At 43.7% G+C, this 19636-nt stretch overlaps 1 protein-coding gene across 1 annotated transcript in view; it reads left to right on the plus strand.

The window, feature by feature from the left end:
• The window catches only part of stk32a (serine/threonine kinase 32A), a 158473-nt gene that overhangs the window by 83787 nt on the left and 55050 nt on the right, over positions 1-19636 (plus strand). Inside the window, exons 5-7 of the mRNA XM_056285080.1 lie at positions 4250-4287; positions 13057-13146; positions 16364-16467. Of these exons, the coding sequence (XP_056141055.1) occupies positions 4250-4287; positions 13057-13146; positions 16364-16467 (232 nt within the window). The remainder of the gene's footprint in view (positions 1-4249; positions 4288-13056; positions 13147-16363; positions 16468-19636) is intronic.

The following is a 19636-nucleotide window of genomic DNA, read 5'->3' on the forward strand; positions in this document are numbered from 1 at the left end:
ACGTTTTAAGTCTTCACTAACTTGTTTGTAGAAATCACTTACCCTTTTTGCTGTTGCATAAGTGTAAGTTAAATGCCTTACTTGTAACATCCGTCCATCCATTATCCAAACCGCTTATCCTGCTGTCAGGGTCGCGGGGATGCTGGAGCCTATCCCAGCAGTCAATGGGCAGCAGGCAGGGAGACGCCCTGGACAGGCCGCCAGGCCATCACAGGGCTCTACCAAACCAACATCTATCAAAATAGTTGGAGACATAATCCACACTGGTAACAACAAAACTAATTTACATGTAAGTGTGACTAAGACAAACTAAACAATGATAAACACCTGAGCACAAAAAAAAGTTCGGTAACAATGTGGGTAACTCATATTCTACCTCATTCTCCATAAGAGTACACATAATTGCTTTATTATATATGTATAAATGTACATATAACTCTACCCAAATATCTGAACCAGGTAAAACGAAGAGGTATACTGGCATCCAGGTGGCATGGCAGTCTATTCCATTTCCTACCAACACGGGGGTCGCCGGTTCGAATCCCTGTGTTACCTCTGGCTTGGTTGGGTGTCCCTGCAGACACAATTGGCTATGTCTGTGGGTGGGAAGATGGATGTGGGTATGTGTCCTGGTTGCTGAAGTAGCACCTTCTCTGGTCGGTCGGGGCGCCTGTTCGGCGGGGAGGGGAACTAATGGCGTGCATGTGTTACATCCCCCTGGCGAAACTCCTCACTGTCAGGTGAAAAGTAGTGGCTGGCGACTCCACATGTATCGGAGGAGGCATGTGGTAGTCTGCAGCCCTCCCCAGATCGGCGTAAGGGGTGGAATAGAGATTGGGACGGCTCAGAAGAGTGGGGTAATTGGCCAGATATAATCGGTGAGGAAAGGGGGGGGGGCTAATGACAAGGCAAAGGACAAGCTGCTGTACTGTTAAAAAATTCAGTTCTAATCTGATCTGGGCAGGACCACACCTGTTTATCTTCTCAGATGTCTGAGGAGTTCCCATAGCTTAGCGGGCTGTTTTCGCCTTGTGATTGTGGATCCATTTTATATGCAGCAGATGGATTTTCCTAACCAACTGGCAGCTACAGTACAGCAGTGGACCACCAATTTTTTAAAAATAGTTAAGATGAAAGAAAAAAGGAGATGGCTCCCAAAAAGTTATTATTCAAGCTGACAGAAAAATGCTTATGCAGACCTTGTACAGAGAAATATGGCTATGCGGTAAAACCACATCTTATGTAACACATTTTATGTCAATTTGCATCTTCTCACGCAGCAAATAACACCATGGGATGAGAATACATTGGTGCAGACATTTACTTTTTAAATCAAAGTACTTCTGCTCACCATCGTAAACTCAGTCAACATTCCCAGAGCACTGCGTGCCCAACCTGTATGCTACTTTTTATTATTTTTTTATTTTGATACAGTATTGATCCCCATAGGGAAATCATGCTCTGCATTTAACCCATCCTAGCTGTGAAGGTAGGAGCTGTGGGCAGCCGCCGTGCAGCATCCGGAGACCAACTCATGTTCGTCTTGCCATGCCTCGGTCAAGGGCACAGACAGGAGTATTAACCCTAACATGCATGTCTTTTTTGATGGGGGGGCAAACCGAAGCACCTGGAGAAAACCCACCGCAGACACGGGGAGAACATGCAAACTCCACACAGAGGATGACCTGGGATGACCCCTAAGGTTGGCCAACCCCAGGGTTTGAACCCAGGACCTTCTTGCTGTGAAGCGACAGTGCTAACCACTGTGCCACTGTGCCGCCCATTGAGGCATTGACGTACTTGTCAATGAGAACACAGTAGATCTGAGATGTTTAAAAGATATGACTAGGGAACATAAAAGTGACACCCAGTATCCTAATCATGTTGTTTTTTTTATCCATTTCCAAAATTAATACAGCCCTGCTACAAGACTGTGGTCTTGGTTGTATGCCAGTGCAGACTGCTACAAAATTAGATTAGTCCTGAAACCAGACATGGAGTATGCGTCTACGCTAAAACAGAAATCAGATTTTCAATATCAAATTAGCAGACCTTATTATTAGACTTACCTAATAGTACAAAAACAAAAATGGTTGCTGATGCCATCATCTTTAGCTTCATCTGGCAACTGATGAGCCTTTTCCCTTAGTCATGCGCACAAAATGACTAAACCCCAGTATTTCTGTTAGTTTTGCTGTAGTTGATGATCTTTTCACATGTTCTTCCATCAATCCGTCTTCTACTGTATCCTTCAACAGCACAGGGCCTTGCTTTTCGCTTGTTGAAGAGGAGTTGCCTGTCCTTCAGGAATCATCAGGAATCATAACTGTTGCTTGCTAATTAATGTGGGAATCTCAACGTTGGAGGCTGTAAAATGACCAACATAGCAACAGTGGTGGTCAGAGTTAAATGTCGGTTAAATGGGTGTCGGGGTGGCGTGGCAGTCTATTTCGTTGCCTACCAACATGGAGATCACCGCTTTGAATCCCCATGTTACCTCTGGCTTGGTCGGGCATCCCTACAGACACAATTGGCCGTGTCTGCGGGTGGGAAGCCGGATGGGTGTGTGTCTTTCTTGCTGCACTAGCGCCTCCTCTGGTCAGTCGGAGTGCCTGTTCGGGGGGGGGGACTGGGGGGAATAGTGTGATCCTCCCACACGCTATGTCCGCCTGGCGAAACTCCTTACTGTCAGGTGAAAAGAAGCGGCTGGCAACTCCACATGTATCGGAGGGGGCATGTGGAAGTCTGCAGCCCTCCCTGGATCAGCAGAGGAGGTGGAGCAGCGACCAGGATGGCTCAGAAGAGTGGAATAATTGGCCTGAGAAAAAAGCCCCCCCCCCCCCAAAAAAAAAAATTGGTCAAATCAGGGCATTGAAAATAAAGCTTTCAGCCCATAATCCGGAGGAAAGGTTTGCAAATCTGTTTTCATGAGCATAACTCAAAACCAACACCAAAGCAGAGTTTGCAGAGGAATGAGGATGGCACAGTTCAAGGAGAGAATGAAGCCCAGTGTATCAGCCTAGGTTTTAATTTTTTCCAAGTTTTGTCTGTTCTGTTTGATTTAGCCATCCAGAATCACTCTCATCTCTACACTCACACGTCTGCACACACAAGCACTCATGCATTTACACACCTTCAGACAAATACACACATAAATGGTCTTACATACCAGGCACACATCCACACATACCTGTGCTAGCACACACGTTCAGGAAGACGCACACACAGATGCTCTTGATGATGTACAAATGTGACAGTGGCCAGTGAAGTAGAAGCAAAGTGTGATTTATCAATTTGTGCTCTGACTTTGGAGCCGATGCCTGGAATTTTCACACTTGTGTTGTTTTTATTTGCCATTGTTGGTGTTTTCCCTGTTTTGCTGATGGAAAAGATTTGGATTGCATTCGACAGGTCTCTTTGCCTCAGCATAGCCTCAGGATTGAAATGTAACTACAAGTGACACTTGCAGCACTGTAATTATTATTGTTATTCTTTTTAACATTATTTTTGACACAAGGTGTGACTTTTTATTTCAGCCTTGTTTTTCATATTTGTCTTTGGTGTTTCTTCAGTGTCTGTTTTTCTCAGTGCAAGTGAAAAAAAGTGTCAGACTTGCATCCCAAATAAATTTCTTTTTTCTTGCGAGCACCCCTCACTCACACACACACACAATCTCACAAAACCTGGTTTAAAAGTGGCATTAATGTGGGGTTTCACTGTAATCTGAGGTCCAGTAGTTCAGCTAAACTAAACACAGGAAAGCAAAGCTAAGCTAAGCTCAAGTTGTTTTTCACCCATCAGAAAGACTTCGCTCTCACTTGTGTTCCTCAGAAACCTATGCAGCACTCACAGGCAGACTAATATGTCACTGAGGATGTTCAAAAAAATGGCAGATATTGATTAAAGTGCTGTTTGTTTGTAATCCTTTCAATTTGAGTTTGTCAGTCTTGCTTGCTTTGATTTGTTGTTGCTGAACCATAGAGTTGAAGACTCAATGAGAATTAGCCTAAAAGAAGCACATTTATGGTCCAAAGTATATGTTTGAATGTCACATATTTGCACATACTACTCAATCCATTGTGTTACCATGAACACACACACACACACACACACACACACACACACACACACACACACACACACACACACACACACACACACACACACACACACACACACACACACACAGATTCAGATGTAATAATGTCTACCTAAACTGATATACCTGTTTGTGTTCATCCCTTTTCAGAGACATCAAACCTGACAACATACTACTGGATGAGCACGGTAAGATCCTTTTCATCAGTCTCTATAGGGTAGGGTTCACTTCACTCAATTCAGGAAGCTTTTTGTTTTTCAAATTTCAACGATTGTGAATATCACAGTGAGGAACTTTTGATAGGGAAAATAATTGCGAATTATAGAGACTCCATCATTACCATTTTGACCGAGGGATTTGGAGGACACACTCTGGTTGAGTCCAGATACCCAGACCACAGCTGTAGTACACACAATATAGTACCTATCTTTAGTAAATTACATTGAAATGTCTGTACTATGGAAAAACTAAAAATGCCAGGATGTATAGTTTTCACTGAAAAATCTGATATGGATTGACTGGACACTATGCCAAAAAGAAAATGGCGGCTTTGAGTGGTTACAATGGTGATATACATTGCACGAGCTGCAACGTATATTTTAAATTTTATATCATACCATCCTCAGTCACCATTGGTTGACTGAGGATGGTATGATATACAATTTTTGAGCATACTAAACACATTTTAATGGATAGTAACTAATTAACAGTGTGTAGTGCTGTTAGTATTCAGCTTTTTTTTAAAAAAAATTTTTTTTTACACTTTATGCCATTCAGGAAGCAAGATCTTCAACACTAATTCATTTATTTGCAGTTATGGTTAAAGAATGAAAAAAAAATAGGGCGTCCTGGTGGCGTGGCGATCTATTCCATTGCCTATCAACATGGGGATCACCAGTTTGAATCGCTGTGTTACCTCCGGCTTGGTTGGGCGTCCCTACAGACACAGTTGGCCGTGTGTGCGGGTGGGAAGCCAGATGTGGGTGTGTCCGGGTTGCTGCACTAGCGCCTCCTCTGGTACGTCCCCTTGGCGAAACTCCTCACTGTCAGGTGAAAAGAAGCGGCTGGCGATTCCACATGTATCGGAGGAAGCATGTGGTAGTCTGCAGCCCTCCCCGGATCAGCAGAGGGGGTGGCGCAGCAACTGGGATGCCTCGGAGGAGTGGGGTAATTGGCCAAGTACAATTGGGGAGAAAAAAAAAGGGGGGGGGGAGAATGGGAAAAAATACAGAAATATACGTAATAAATATCCAACCTGCATTCTTGCTGACTGTCAATGTGACAATCAGGGAAGTGACAATGACAGAGATGACTGGACGATTATCAAAAGAATCCCTGAATACCCATTCATTAGAAATTTGTGTTATTTGGAACCATGAACACACTTTTTGGTTTACATCACAGTATTGATTTGAGAGACATAAATGTTTAGCTTAACCATTAAAGATTATAAGGATGGAGTGATGTGAAAGCACGAAGTGGGGAGGACAGTGTGAATGACAGCGATATTCATCATGCCTCTTCTCTTTCGCCCTGTGAGGAAAGAGCCTGCACTGAATGATTGATTAAGAAAAAGCTAGGCGCAGTCATCCTCTTGTAAGCTCCAGTGACAGCTTTAGTTACCCATACAGACGTACAGAGAGAAAGAGAGAGGGAGAGGGAGGAAAAGATGAATAACACAAAGGCTGTACTATAATCCTTCATCAAAATGCTAATCAAGGAGATATATGAAAGCACTTGATGCTGTGATCCATCCTTCATAAACACACACCCATACTGTAAGATACAAGAACAGTCTTATCTGCCAAGCTAACGATGACGCTAATGCACACACATACACACACAAACAAACATGCACACACACACAAACACGCACACCAGTCTTTTGTATGTCCCTCTCATCCTCAGTCTGTTTCAGTCCTGTTGAGAGACCCTCTGGAGGAATTACTTTTCTCGCGCATTCACCATGTGTGATAAAACTTCTCTCCTGACGAATCAAGACTCAAACGGAGACCGAGACTCCACTTATTTCTCAACAACTCCGTTTAATTTCACCACTGAGCTGTGAAAACACATCAAGAATCGGAGGCACCGTGCTTGTTTTCTATTTTACATGGCGATGTGATTGTGGAGTTGGGTTTCCCCAGTGCTCCGTCGGGAGTAGCTCCTTGAAGAAGAAAAACAATTTGCTCAGGCATTTGTGACAGTGTCGCTGACAGATGTGGCCTCGGGCTGCTTAAACCCAGCCCGGAGGAGGATGCTAGTGTCTGGGTTACCGTGCACCTATGTGGACACAGAGAACACACACACACACACACACACACACACACACACACACACCCACACAGAAACAGAAACACATACACATGTAAGCCTGCCCACCCACATGCACATGTGCACAAAAACACTATGCACAAGTACAGGCATACTTGTATAGAAAAATGGTAGATATACATTACACGTGTGTCCTAATATGTTGTAGACACATGTTACCCTTAGGTGTTGTGAGAAGCTCCATGGGGGAGGTGTGTGTGTGTGTGTGTGTGTGTGTGTGTGTGTGTGTGTGTGTGTGTGTGTTCTTTGCATCACCGCTATACTCACAAACACATAGATGCCCTGGTGTATACAGGCGACAAGTGAACGACAGAGCACCTGAGGTCTTTTGTTTTGTTTTTTTGTTTTTTTGTAGGAGGAACTCGAGCTTTCTTCAGGGACCTGAAATAGTTTAATTATCACGAATATAGTGTCAGCAAATCATCATTCATACAATATCTATCTGGAAAATAGCATTTTTATGCTAGTGATGATAAGCTCTTTTTTTCATAGAGTCAGAGAGTTATGACTCGCTCCCTCTTTTATTTAACAGATCATTAAGCTCAAGGTGCTTTTTTTTTTTTAAATCTGGGAATGTATTTTATTTGCCTGTCATTAAAGACTAGAGCCATAAAAACGGGGTGTTGTGTGTTAAAATTGATATTTTATCGAATACATTGGATAACATCTCCATTGGAGTGTGGACATCTCGCAAAAAAAATTGCTACAAAAACAGCAGGCTGCATAATTATTGCAAAGACGGACATTTCTTTATTATTAGAAAATGCTATGGCATTTAAGACTTCGATTTTTTTTATATATCTGTTCAGTGCTGACATTATATTGAATGCCATTCGTTAGCACAAAAATATTAACCATATTTAAAATTACGTGTTTGGTCGTGTGTGTGTGTGTGTGTGTGTGTGTGTGTGTGTGTGTGTGTGTGTGTGTGTGTTCGTGTCCGCAGCTAATCTCGCATAGTACTGGACCTATCAGGCTAAAATGATCAAGAATCTCTCTCATGGTTGTGGTGGTTCAAAGCCTTTGAAAAATGTTTGTTCTCGCTACCGCCGCTCTCCCTCTTCATTCACTCTCTAGCTCGCTCGACCAACACTGCTCACTGCCCGATCTAAGTCAGTCATGCACATGCGTGCGCATGCAAGACTCACATCTACAGGTATCTCAGATTGGGCAGCAACATGATTAAAAGAATTTTGATAATCCAAAAAATGCGAAAGTTATAAAGGAACAACTTCTCTAGGTTGCAGTCAAATAGGAGGTGTCGCATATTCTTATCACTGCTCAATCTGAGTCAACCGTGAGTACCTGTACGTTCAGGCAGTTCATGAACATACTTTTTTTTGTACGTACACCAGTATCTTGTTTAATACTGGAAAATACTGGTGTAAAATACTGATGTACATATATTAAAAAAAAGTGTACGGACACAAACTGCCTGAACGTACACGTGCCCGGTTACTGACTGTGGAATAGAACTTGTGAGTGAGTGAGTGAGTGATTCATACAGCCCAAGTTCAGCTCTGGGTGGGGAGAGTGAGTACTAAGTTGAAACAAGCGCCAAAGAAGTTGCTTTTCTAGTATTTTGTATGAATGGTGACAGGCATAAGCGCAAGTCAATGAATACTGGGATGGCATCTAGTGCTTTACCTGTGCCCCCGTCCACGAGGTTAGTGGTTGTGTCAGGAAGGACATCCAGCATACAATTTTGCCAAATCGGCATGAGGATTGACAAGACCATATGCGTGTTAACAACGACCGCCATTGGTGCTGTGCCCTCACAGGATGGAAACTATAAATTCCACTGTGGCGACCCCTGAGAAACAGGGGACAAGCCAAAAGAAGAAGACCAGTATTTTGTAAGAGTTGTTTTCTTTACCCCAGAGTTGGTTTAAGTTGTTTAATGCTGCAGTCTTTGTTGGTCAGCTAGTCTCGTTCGTTACTGCTGGAGTTCACTGCTCCACTCCGCTAACTTTAGCCTCTGTGTGATGGCGTAGGAAGTACAGTATACTTTATGTTTGTCCTGCAAAGATAAGTAGTCATTAAATCAAAAAATGCTTGCGACAGCTGCCTTTGTTTGAAGATGAGCTTCAACTAGCGTGTGGGTAATTTTTTTTTTAGTGTCGCAACCCCCATGAAATGACACGTTTCACTATCAGAATTTGATCCATTTGGTCCGGTAACATTTGGAAATTCTAGAAGAGATGCACGATAAAATCATGTTGTCCCATTCAAATTAGCGGAGGAGGGCTAAACTGGAAGGTAGCCGATGGAAATTTCTGGTGCGTATGCTCTATAGGTGCTCGGGCCGGTGAGGGATTCCCCAGGCTCTGGGTGACTGACTCAGTGACTCCACTGCCTCGAAAACCCAACTGTCTTTATATAGTGACTCATAAAAACTAGAGTCAGGACACGAGAGCCCAAAGTGGAGGTGCAGAGATGGGAATTACAACCCGCTACCATGTTCACTGCCCTAATTGAATTCCCTCAAGGAAGCTCCCTGCTGATGAAACGTAGGATAAACAATCAGTGCACTTCCATCCCTCATGAGGGAAGACAGGCAAGGGAACAACAGCAGCGATATCTGGATGATTCCGGAAAAATTAAAACAAGATTATGGCCATGGCATCTTTTTCTATTTTTGAACTGCAACAAGCATAGAATCCTGATGCAGACACATATTCGATGCTTTTGCTTGCACTTTCAGTTGCTGTAAAGAATAAAACACTGTTGTGTATATGATAAAATATTGACTGCAGATCTACCTTGCTAATTACTAAAACACTACAGAGGAAATGTATAACTAGTGATTATGGCTATGTTTTTTTTTAATCCTGAAAAGTGTAATTTTCCAGCCACTATTTAATCATTATTGATCATGGCTCATCTGAACCTTCAAGAATATTAATCTAATCAAATGTAGTTACTTAGATGTTCTTGTTTTTTTTTTTCAGAACTGCAAGCTACCTTAATTTTAAACTTTACAGCAAAGTGAACAGTCACGGACAACAGGAATGGGATTATTGTTACAAACAGGATCTAAAGTATTAAATGTGGGAATTGCATTGCAGATTTGAAGCTGTCTCACTTTTGACCTGAAGGGAAACAGTCATGATTTTCAAAATTATCTCTGTATATATGCTGTAATCCTCCATTCACGGCCATCATACTGGGCATTCTTATGCATGTCTCTGAATAGCCACCGAAAGGGCCTGTCTGCCGATGACATCACTGGCAGACAGTCCGTGAATGGGTAAACTCACTTCCTGGTTTATCGATAGGCTGCATTGCATAAGAAACTGTGACTATCAATGCTATTGGATTGTAGGATAAGCTTGATGCTGGAAGCTTACATTTCTTACCCTCTGCAGGACTTAACGGGGTGAAAACTAACCTTTAGCATCAGTTATAACAGAATCACAGGTTGACTAGCAGCCATGTCTCATGAGGTCATTTTGAGGACTCCCCCTCAACTCAAGTCGGTGGTTGGTGTCAAGGGACACCAACCACCAGTAGAGAGAATTTTAATTAGGACAGACCGCAGCTGGGGAGTTAACGATGAGGGCAGAAGAATACAGGAAGGAGAGGATAGAAGCCAGAGTCTGAGAACAGGGTAAAGGATGAGATGGTACAATGGGAGGAAAAATTAAAGAGTGCACAGAAGGGATGCTAGAAAATGTAGATAATGATAGAAAAAGGACAGCTACAGAAAAAAGGGACAGACAGAAGGTACAAAAGGAGGGGTAAGGAAAAAAATGAGAGATATAGTAGTTATTCAGGGAAAAGAGGGAGATGGTAAAGATTTTTGCCGAGGCCAGTTTGTTTTGGCATGTCCCTTATCTTTAGGGCTCAGTGTCTTTGTACGGACCAACACCATTGAACTAGCCAGCTCCAGTCTGCTTTAAATTCACACATCACCGTCTTTGTGCGGGAAGGTCTGTGTGTGGGACAGACACCCTGTTTACACTTGGTTTTAAAATTTGTTTTGGGCGATCGGATCACACGTGGACAGCGAGACACATCGCCATTTACACCTCCTGTGTCTATCATGTGTCTCCAAATGCATCCTGCTGACCAGATTTCGTTACTCCGAAGAAGAAGAAGATTTCGTTACTGTCTACGTCACTTCCGCTACAAGGTCAAAGGGCCTCAGTCAAGCGCCAGATTTACCGACTAGCTGTGAAAACAATAGCTAATGTTTGAAGATATTTCAAGCATTAATATACATGTACGGACTATTCCAGCTGTTGAGATTGGCAGGATTGAGTCTTCTGCCCAAATGGACATTAGGCATCTCGTTTCACTTGTACTCCAACCACGTACACTCTCCTCGCTCTCCATTTTTTCGAAAGTTGGTGCACTGTTACCAAAACTACCACCACATCCTGCACTGATGATGTATTGTCCTGTTACATCCCTGTCGGGGACACATCAGGACACATTAGCGTCAATGCGTCCTGACCACATATCTTTTGTAGCGACACCACAAAAGATATGTGGTCAAATGCGTCCCAGACCACCCCGGCAAGTGGTTTGAGTAACCGGTTCACAAAACGTTTTGGTGGTCGTTTACACTTGTATTTAGCACTGTCCAACTGAACTGATCCGATCACAAAAAAACACATTTTAAAACCAACTGTAAACGGGGTGAGAGAGACAGAGAGAGAGAGAGCGAGGGAGTTTTTTTTTTATGTGTGCAGGGATTTATTGGTGAATAAATATGTGCATGTGTGCATACAATGGTTTTACTGTAGGTGCGTGTTAGGGTAACGGGGATGCCCATTCAACCAAATGATCGCTCTGCAGCAAAATCTCACTGTTGCCCAATCTCTCACACATGCACTGATGCATGGACACACACACACACACACACACACACACACACACACACACACACACACACACACACACACACACACACACACGCATACACATTCAGCTCATTAGTAAGTGTTCAGTGTGCATGGCAAAGCCTGTGGGCCGTCTTGCTGCAAGGTGAGACAGAGGTGGCTGGTTTTACTTTAGAAAGCACTGAGGTTGCCAGTCTCAATAAAAAAAATCTGTAAACTTTGTTACAGTATGTCCCCTAATTCTGTTTTGGTCTCTTTGCGGATCAAAGTCAATCCTCAGCTTCTTTCAGCAGGTGCACTACTTATCTGGATTATCTAGATTCCAGTGTGCATAGGACAAAAACTTTATGTACAAATTGATGTATTATTTGATTATATTTTACTTTTCATTTTCCTTTTTTTGTTTTGTTTCTTTAAAAAAAAATGTCCTCTAACTTTTCATATTTTCTCTTAAAATGGCTGTCTATAATGTTTTATGTTAAAAAAAAGTAGAAGTTATATTTGGTAACTTTTCCCACTGGCGTTTTTGGAGCAATAGCCATTAAATATATTAGTGCTCTGTAATTGCTCCTCTATATGCTATTTGCTTGCCAGGTATTCAGACATAATGGCCCCCTCAAGAAATGTGTCTAGTCAGCCACAAAAGGAAGAGAAGACGAAGGAGGAAGTTGCATGTTGAATGTGGAAGAGAACGCAATAGGAGCTAAAATACAAAGCTAACCATTACCTGCCATTTAATTAAGTTCAATTAAATGGTAGATACAGATTGATTCTTCTTTCTCCAAAATATGTACCCTACCACACATCAAAATCTGCCTGCTCATGAATGCCTTCTATACTTTCAGAATGACTTTAGTTTCAAGCTGAACACCGGGATTTGCATAGTGAAAACGAACTATTGAAGAAATTAAGAATAACCACTTTAAATTTTGCGGTAGTTGAAGGTTATGGGTGAAATTCCCGAATAATGTGCAACCTAATTGGCAAATAAAATAACACTGGAATTAATTATTGGGGTGCATTGAAACTCATCTGCACTGGGCATCTGGGTAGTGTAGCGGTCTATTCCGTTGCCTGCCAACATGGGGATTGCTGGTTCGAATCCCTATGTTACTTCTGGCTTGGCCGGGCATTCCTACAGACACAGTTGGCTGTGTCTGTGGGTGGGAAGCCGGATGTGAGCATGTGTCCTGGTGGCTGTGCTAGCACCTCCTCTGGTTGGTCAGGTGCCTGTTCGGGGGGGGGGGGGCACTGAGGGGAATAGCATGATCCTCTCACGCACTACATCCCCCTGGCGAAACTCCTCACTGTCAGGTGAAAAGAAGCGGCTGGCGACTCCTCATGTATTGGAGGAGGCACGTGGTAGTCTGCAGCCCTCCCTGGACAGGCAGAAGGGGTGGAGAAGCGACTGGGACGGCTCAGAAGAGTGGGGTAATTGGCCAAGCACAATTGGCAAGTAAAAGGGAGAACAATCCAAAAAACATCTGCACTTGACACTACCATATCAGACAGCCAGAGCATCACCAGGCAATGTGGGAAGCCCGCTGCACATTTTAAATCTAAAATACAAAACTGACTTTTTAAAGGAGAGGAACAAAGCTTTTTCTCTGGTTTGGCAACAGTTTGGGATAACGGCTTTAGTTGTGTCTGGAGAAACGGTTATGTGACAGCTTGTTGTCAGCTCTGTCATGTTAGCATGTAGACATGTGATAAAAATGCTTATGAAAACATGCTGTGTGACATTATGAGGTCATTTTCTTGCTCTCTGTTTTCCAGGACATGTCCACCTAACAGACTTCAATATCGCTGCCATTGTAAAAGAGGACCTGAGAGCCACCTCTATTGCAGGGACCAAGCCCTATATGGGTAAATAAAAAATCAATGTTTCATAAATGAGAAAAATTAAATTGTTGAATGACTGAATGGATGATGGAATGATGGATGTTAGTGATGTTGTAATCCAGCAAATTGCTTGTTTTAGCATGAACATTTTGTGCCTCTACCCCTCTTGGGGTCAAAATAGGCTGCAGTGTATAAGAAAATGTGAATAACAATGAGACGTGCAGCTGTTTTACATCAAAATAGGGAGAGAGTGGCACAGACAGTTGCTTACATTTGCTATACTTGTTGAAAAACATTAACTTAATCTATGCAATACAACTTCACTTCCTGTTGTCACAGAGGAAGAATCTTCATCAGCCGAACAAATCTGAGGGAAAAACATTTGGCTGAGGGAAAAACATTTGATCTTCTCATTTCCACCCAACATTTCCTGCCCGCATGTCCTTATCATAATCAGCCTGGGTGAAATGCAGGCTGCATACCCACATACTTTTAACAACACTTCCCAGTGTATTTCCATCATATTATATGGGGTTTTATCGCTCTCAACTGCTTGCAAAGGTCTCCCACCGTCTTTTTTATGGCAGCCGGTGAAAGCTTAGCATGACTTCTTCCTTTATGTTACTTGCACAACACAATGAACAGAGAAATATGGGAAACCCAATTTCATTGTCCTAATCGGATGTAGGACACAAAATTGCTTAATTGCATAGTAAATACTAGGCTCCATGCCCATAGCCTGTGTAAACTTGCCAGGCCATGAAATGCAACATGGTCATAAGTACAGTAAAGTAGTGTCAGATTGATGTGGATCCGGTCCTGGGAGATCAGATAAGAGCTAACAGGGTTGTCAGAGATATGAGCAAGAGTGAGTGTGTGTGTGTGTGTGTGTGTGTGTGTGTGTGTGTGTGTGTGTGTGTGTGTGTGTGTGTGTGTATCACCACCTTGCCATGGTGGAGAAGCTTGCATGTACCAATGATCCCAAGAGCTATGCCATCCGGAGATTGGCTCCTGGTAGGGTCACCCAAGGCGGATAGGTTAAGGGGGAGGTTCCAGACAAAGTGCAATCCAACAAAGACCTCAATGATAGAACTGGCAGAAGATGTCTCCAGCTCACAATGGCAGTGGAGGTGGATGAAGGCTGCAACAGAGGGTGGTCCCCAATCATCTTGGTTCTCCATGCCATTGAACTCTGGCCATTTCCTGCCAAGGTCCGTGTGGTGGCTGCAGGTGCATCAGCCATTCCATGTAAGAAGTTGTCACACACAGGCGTCCTCCCATTATGCAGCTGTTCAGCCTCTTTGCCCACCTGAGGACCCAGAGTGAGGACGGTCATACTCGACCCCAAGTGAACACCGATGATGATGTGTGTGTGTGTGTGTGTGTGTGTGTGTGTGTGTGTGTGTGTATGTGTGTGTGTGTGTGTGTGTGAGACTGTGTCAATCTGTTTGTATGTGTAAGCACAAGATTGCACAAGATTGTAAGCATCTTAGTCTTCATCATTCATGTTTGTGTGTGTGTCTTCATGGAAAGAGAAAGGGTGTGGTGTGTTTATGATGGACATGTTTTTAGATCTCAGGGAAATGTTCTTTGGTTTAAAAAAAGGCTGCTATTATGAGTTTCCTCTGGGATAATAATAAAAAAGAAAACCTTTAATTTAGAGGTTTTAAGAAGTAATCCCCCATTTGTCTCGGCGGCGCTGAAATAGGGAAGACCTGCCATAAAAGAAAAGAGGCAGCAGATGAGAGAGACAGAGAGATGAAGGAAATTAATCTTGACCATTTGAAACCAGATTACAGGGAAACACACTTCCCAAGTATAGATTATTCATAAAAAAAATAATTGCCAGGGTGATAAGCGAGGGGGTCCAATTCAACAATGTTATATAGGCTTTTCTTTTTCAGGGAAGACATTTATTCAGTAATTTACTACAAAGAGCTTCAGCGTCTACTCATAAAAGTTACTTGTACTTTGGTAAGACGGATTTGATCACTCCTTTTGCTTCCTACATTACGCTAAAGAATTTTATTTTTAATGCAGTTAAAACTAGTCGGGGAATAGTAGGGATCGAAATGAGTCTTCAACTGCCTGAAGCGAAATGATAACCGGTTGAATTTTATAGTGATTGCTGGTGTTTGCAGAAATACTGCTGACACCAGTACCTACCATAATGAGTGTCTACTTATGGTGGTCAGGGAGCTAACCACCACACACAATCATAAACAACTAGCAACCCCTCAAGGCTGTCTTTAGTCATTCTGTTAAAAGAACGAATGCAGTTAAAGTATTGTGCCCGTGTCCTAGACCTCTGCTATGTACCGTTCTTTTACAACAGGCTATTCTTCTTCCATTTTTCCCTATGGCCTCATTGTGAATGAACTGTAGTTTTACCAACTTTGCTTTTTGGAGTTCCTGCTTCTGGTGTGGGAAGATGGCGGCGCGAATTCGCATTTGCAGCGGCCTCATCCAGTATCATCCATGCAGTGTCCACATCTGCATTTAAGTTCTGTCTTCGTTTGATGGCTGGGAGAGCTGGCGCTGGATCGGATAGAAGAGCTTGGTCTGCGGCGTCCTGTGGGCCCAGCGACCACGGCCCTGCCTGGAGCTGCGACCGAGGAGGTAACACTGAGGGCGGTCTGACAGGACACAGAAATGGGGCAGGCTAAGCTGACGGCTAGCCCATGCAAACCGACAGTTACAATAACACCGAGGGCGGTCTGGCGGCGGCCTCACCTGGCGTTGACTGTGGTGCTTTTGGTGTCATCGTGTGGAGTGCGAGGAGGTGTGTTGAGGGTGTCTGGCTGGGAGAGCTAGTGTTGGATCGGCTGAGGGAGCCTGGTCTGCTGTGTCCAGTGGGCCCAAGGACCACGGCCCCTGCCTGGAGCTGCGCCCGAGGAAGAAACACCAAGCGTCGTCTGACAGGATGCGGAAGCGGGGCAGGCTAAGCTAACTGCTAGCCCATGCAGACCGGCAGTTCCGACAGTCATCCTGACTTGTGTTCGTTCCCTTGGACAGTGATTTTTTTTTTTTTAGTTTGGATATGTGTGTTAGTTTGGATATGTGTGTTCTTGTAGTTCTTGGATATGTGTTTTTGTCTTTTTGTTCCACTGCTGTGGGCTGGGGGAAACGATATTTCAAATGTGTTCCTGATTTCAAGTGTTCCTGATTCCTGGAGCAAAAAAAAATTGGTTTGATGGTTTCTTCTAACTGTTGTCTTTTACTTTTTGTGTTTTTGCCTCAGCACCGGAGCTGTTCCAGCCCTTTGAGGGGTCCCACCCTGGATACTCCTTCTCTGTGGACTGGTGGTCACTGGGTATCACAGCCTACGAGCTGCTGAGAGGACAGGTACCTCACCCATGTACACACACATGGTACACAGTCAAGACGGACACACACACACACACACACACACACACACACACACACACACACACACACACACACACACGAGTAAAAAGATGCAAATATGCAAATGAACACAAATGCCCAGACACAAACATACAGAGTTTAAAAATTGCAACATGCAAACATGTAAGTGTGAAAAAAACCCATGCACTTGTATACAAACCCAAACATATATAAAAAAAACCTGAGTACACAAATATACACACATTGCCATATGCAACCATGGATTAACACATGCACACACACACGCACGCACACGCACGCACACACACACACACACACACACACACACACACACACACACACACACACACACAAGTCAATTTTATCTGTATAGCCCAATATCACAAATTCCCAATTTGCCCCAAGGGGCTTTACGGCAACACAACATCCTATCCTTAGACCCTTGCATTGGATAACAAACAACTCCTCAAAAAAAAAACTTTTAACAGGGAGAAAAAACAGGAAGAAACCTCAGGGAGAGCAACAGAGGAGGGTTTTCTCTCCCAATTTACAAAATACAACATTGAAAGAGGATAACAGAATTATAATGGAATTATTAAAATATATGAAAAATATGATGAATAGGGGTGGCATGGTGGCGCAGTGGTTAGCGCGGTCGCCTCACAGCAAGAAGGTCCTGGGTTTGAGTCCCAGGGTAGTCCAATCTTGGGGGTCGTCCCGGGTAGTCTTCTGTGTGGAATTTATATTTTCTCCCCGTGTCTGCGTGGGTTTCCTCCAGGTGCTCTGGTTTCCTCCCACAGTCCAAAGACATGTAGGTCAGGTGAATCGGCCATACTAAATTTTCCTAGGTGTGTGTGTGTGGGCCCTGTGATGGCCTGGCGGCCTGTCCAGGGTGTCTCCCGCCTGCCACCCAATGACTGCTGAGATAGGCTCCGGCATCCCCGCGACCCTGGGAGTACGGTAAGCGGTTTGGATAATGGATGGATGGTGAGGAGGATGCCAAGCAGTGTCCAGACACCACCGATTATGATGATGACGATGATTATTGCGATGATGTTTAGGTAATCATCTAAACATTTGCACACAGACACACCCCACAAATGTATGCACTCACTCATACAAGCAAACGCACATGCACACACGCATAAGCATACACAAAACATGTACACACACACACACACACACACACACACACAGACACCGAAACACAGCCACGATCACATCTCATTTCTGTCCAGCGTGGCCCAGCACTCTTTATTGCTGTGAATAATACATATGACATCACCATCACTGTCCTAGAATAGCGATCTCAGTGGAAAGGTAGACAGAACTTCTTCGCCTCAGGCTTGCTCCTGCTTTCCCAAGACAAAGAAGGAAAGGAAAAAAAAAGCTTTAATCCAATTCTATATCAAGCTGGCTTTACGGAAAAGGATGTTTGATTGATAAGTCATGGTTAAAAGCCTCATAGCTGCAGAAGAATTAGTATTAGACTCTTTTTTGGGACTGAATATTATCGAAATTTTCCATCTCAGTCTAGAAAAATAAAATTCCAGTGTCATGAACACAAACTCCCTGAGGGACAAGACTTAATGTGTTTACTCATTCACTTTGTTATATATAATCAGACTCAGTGCTGAAAAGTAAACTGTCCTTTCTGTGAAATTCATAGGTTCAAATGAAGGAGTTTCTGGTTCAGGTTCACAGTAGTTTTCAGGATAAGTTGACACCCTGGCTTAGCGGTTAGCGTTGTTGACACACTCCAGGCGAGTACTGCGTTTGGTCCCGGCCCATCTGTGTGGAGTTTAAGACACAAAGAGAGTCCAATGACGTGCTTGGAAACTTAATAGGAGACTCCAGAGGCGAAGATCCAATGGTTATGTTGTGTGTGCATTCTGTCAGGCTCGCGACTGTAATGTCAAGCGGTAGCATCGTACAGCAAGAGTAGTGAGGATTTGGGCTATTCATGGTGTTTTTATACTTAGGGTTGCGATCCAAGACTGCACTCAGAAATGCTTGCAGTGGACACTGACCATAAGTTGCCAATAGAGACCAAATGGAAAATCATAGATCATCAAGGGAAAATCATGGATGCTGCAATGTATTTAAGCAACTCTGATATATTCTCTGCACCATTGCACCTTATCACCCCTTCTTTCACCTGTATAAGTCAATCCTTGTGTATATATCTGAAGATTGTTGTGTTGTAGTGTTGTTATTCTATGTTAAGTACACTGAGAGAGCCACGAAACTGGAGTCAAATTCCATGTATGTGCAAACCTACATGGCCAATAAACATGATTCTGAAATGTCAGTGATTGTATATGTGGACCTTGTGATGGACTATAAGGGTGCCTCCCTGTTTTCTGTCCAGTGGGTGCTGGGAGAAGCTCCACCCACAATTGCATTAAGTAATAAAGAATAAATGAATGAAATATCTGAACACTAACAGCTGGCTAAACACTGCCATCTTTGAGAACAGGGAACACCTTAAAACGAACTGGAGGTATTTAATGATGCCTTAGCCACTTTAGACACTCCCACTTTCTCCTCTTTTTTTGGGGGGGGTTTCCCCTTTTTTCACCCCAGTTGTTCCCGGCCAATTACCCAACTCTTCTGAGCCGCCCTGGTCGCTGCTCCACCCCCTCTGCCGATCTGGGGAGGGCTGCAGACTACCACGTGCTTCCTCGCCAGCTGCTTCTTTTCACCTGACAGTGAAGAGTTTCACCAGGGGGACGTAGCGCGTTGGAGGATCATGCTATTCCCCCCAGTCCCCCCCCCCCCAAACAGGCGCCCCGACCGACCAGAGGAGGCGCTAGTGCAGTGACCAGGACACATAACCACATCCAGCTTCCCACCCGCAGACACGGCCAGTTGTGTCTGTAGGGATGCCCGACCGAGCCAGAGCTAACACGGGGATTCGAAGTGGCGATCCCTGTGTTGGTAGGCAAAGGAATAGACTGCTATGCTACCTGGATGCCTCACTTCCCCTCTTTAAAATACTTTGAGCCCTTTCTTTACCTTCAAACCTTCCTCCTAGCCAGTAAAACACATTTAGCTCTACCTCTGACCTCAGAGGTTGGTCTTGCGTTCTCCTAAACACCTGTAGTTTACTCTCTCTGTACCCTTGAAGGTACTTTTTACCCTC

The sequence above is a fragment of the Lampris incognitus genome, chromosome 8 (genome assembly GCF_029633865.1).
Source record: "Lampris incognitus isolate fLamInc1 chromosome 8, fLamInc1.hap2, whole genome shotgun sequence".
NCBI classification, from domain to species: Eukaryota; Metazoa; Chordata; class Actinopteri; order Lampriformes; family Lampridae; genus Lampris; species Lampris incognitus.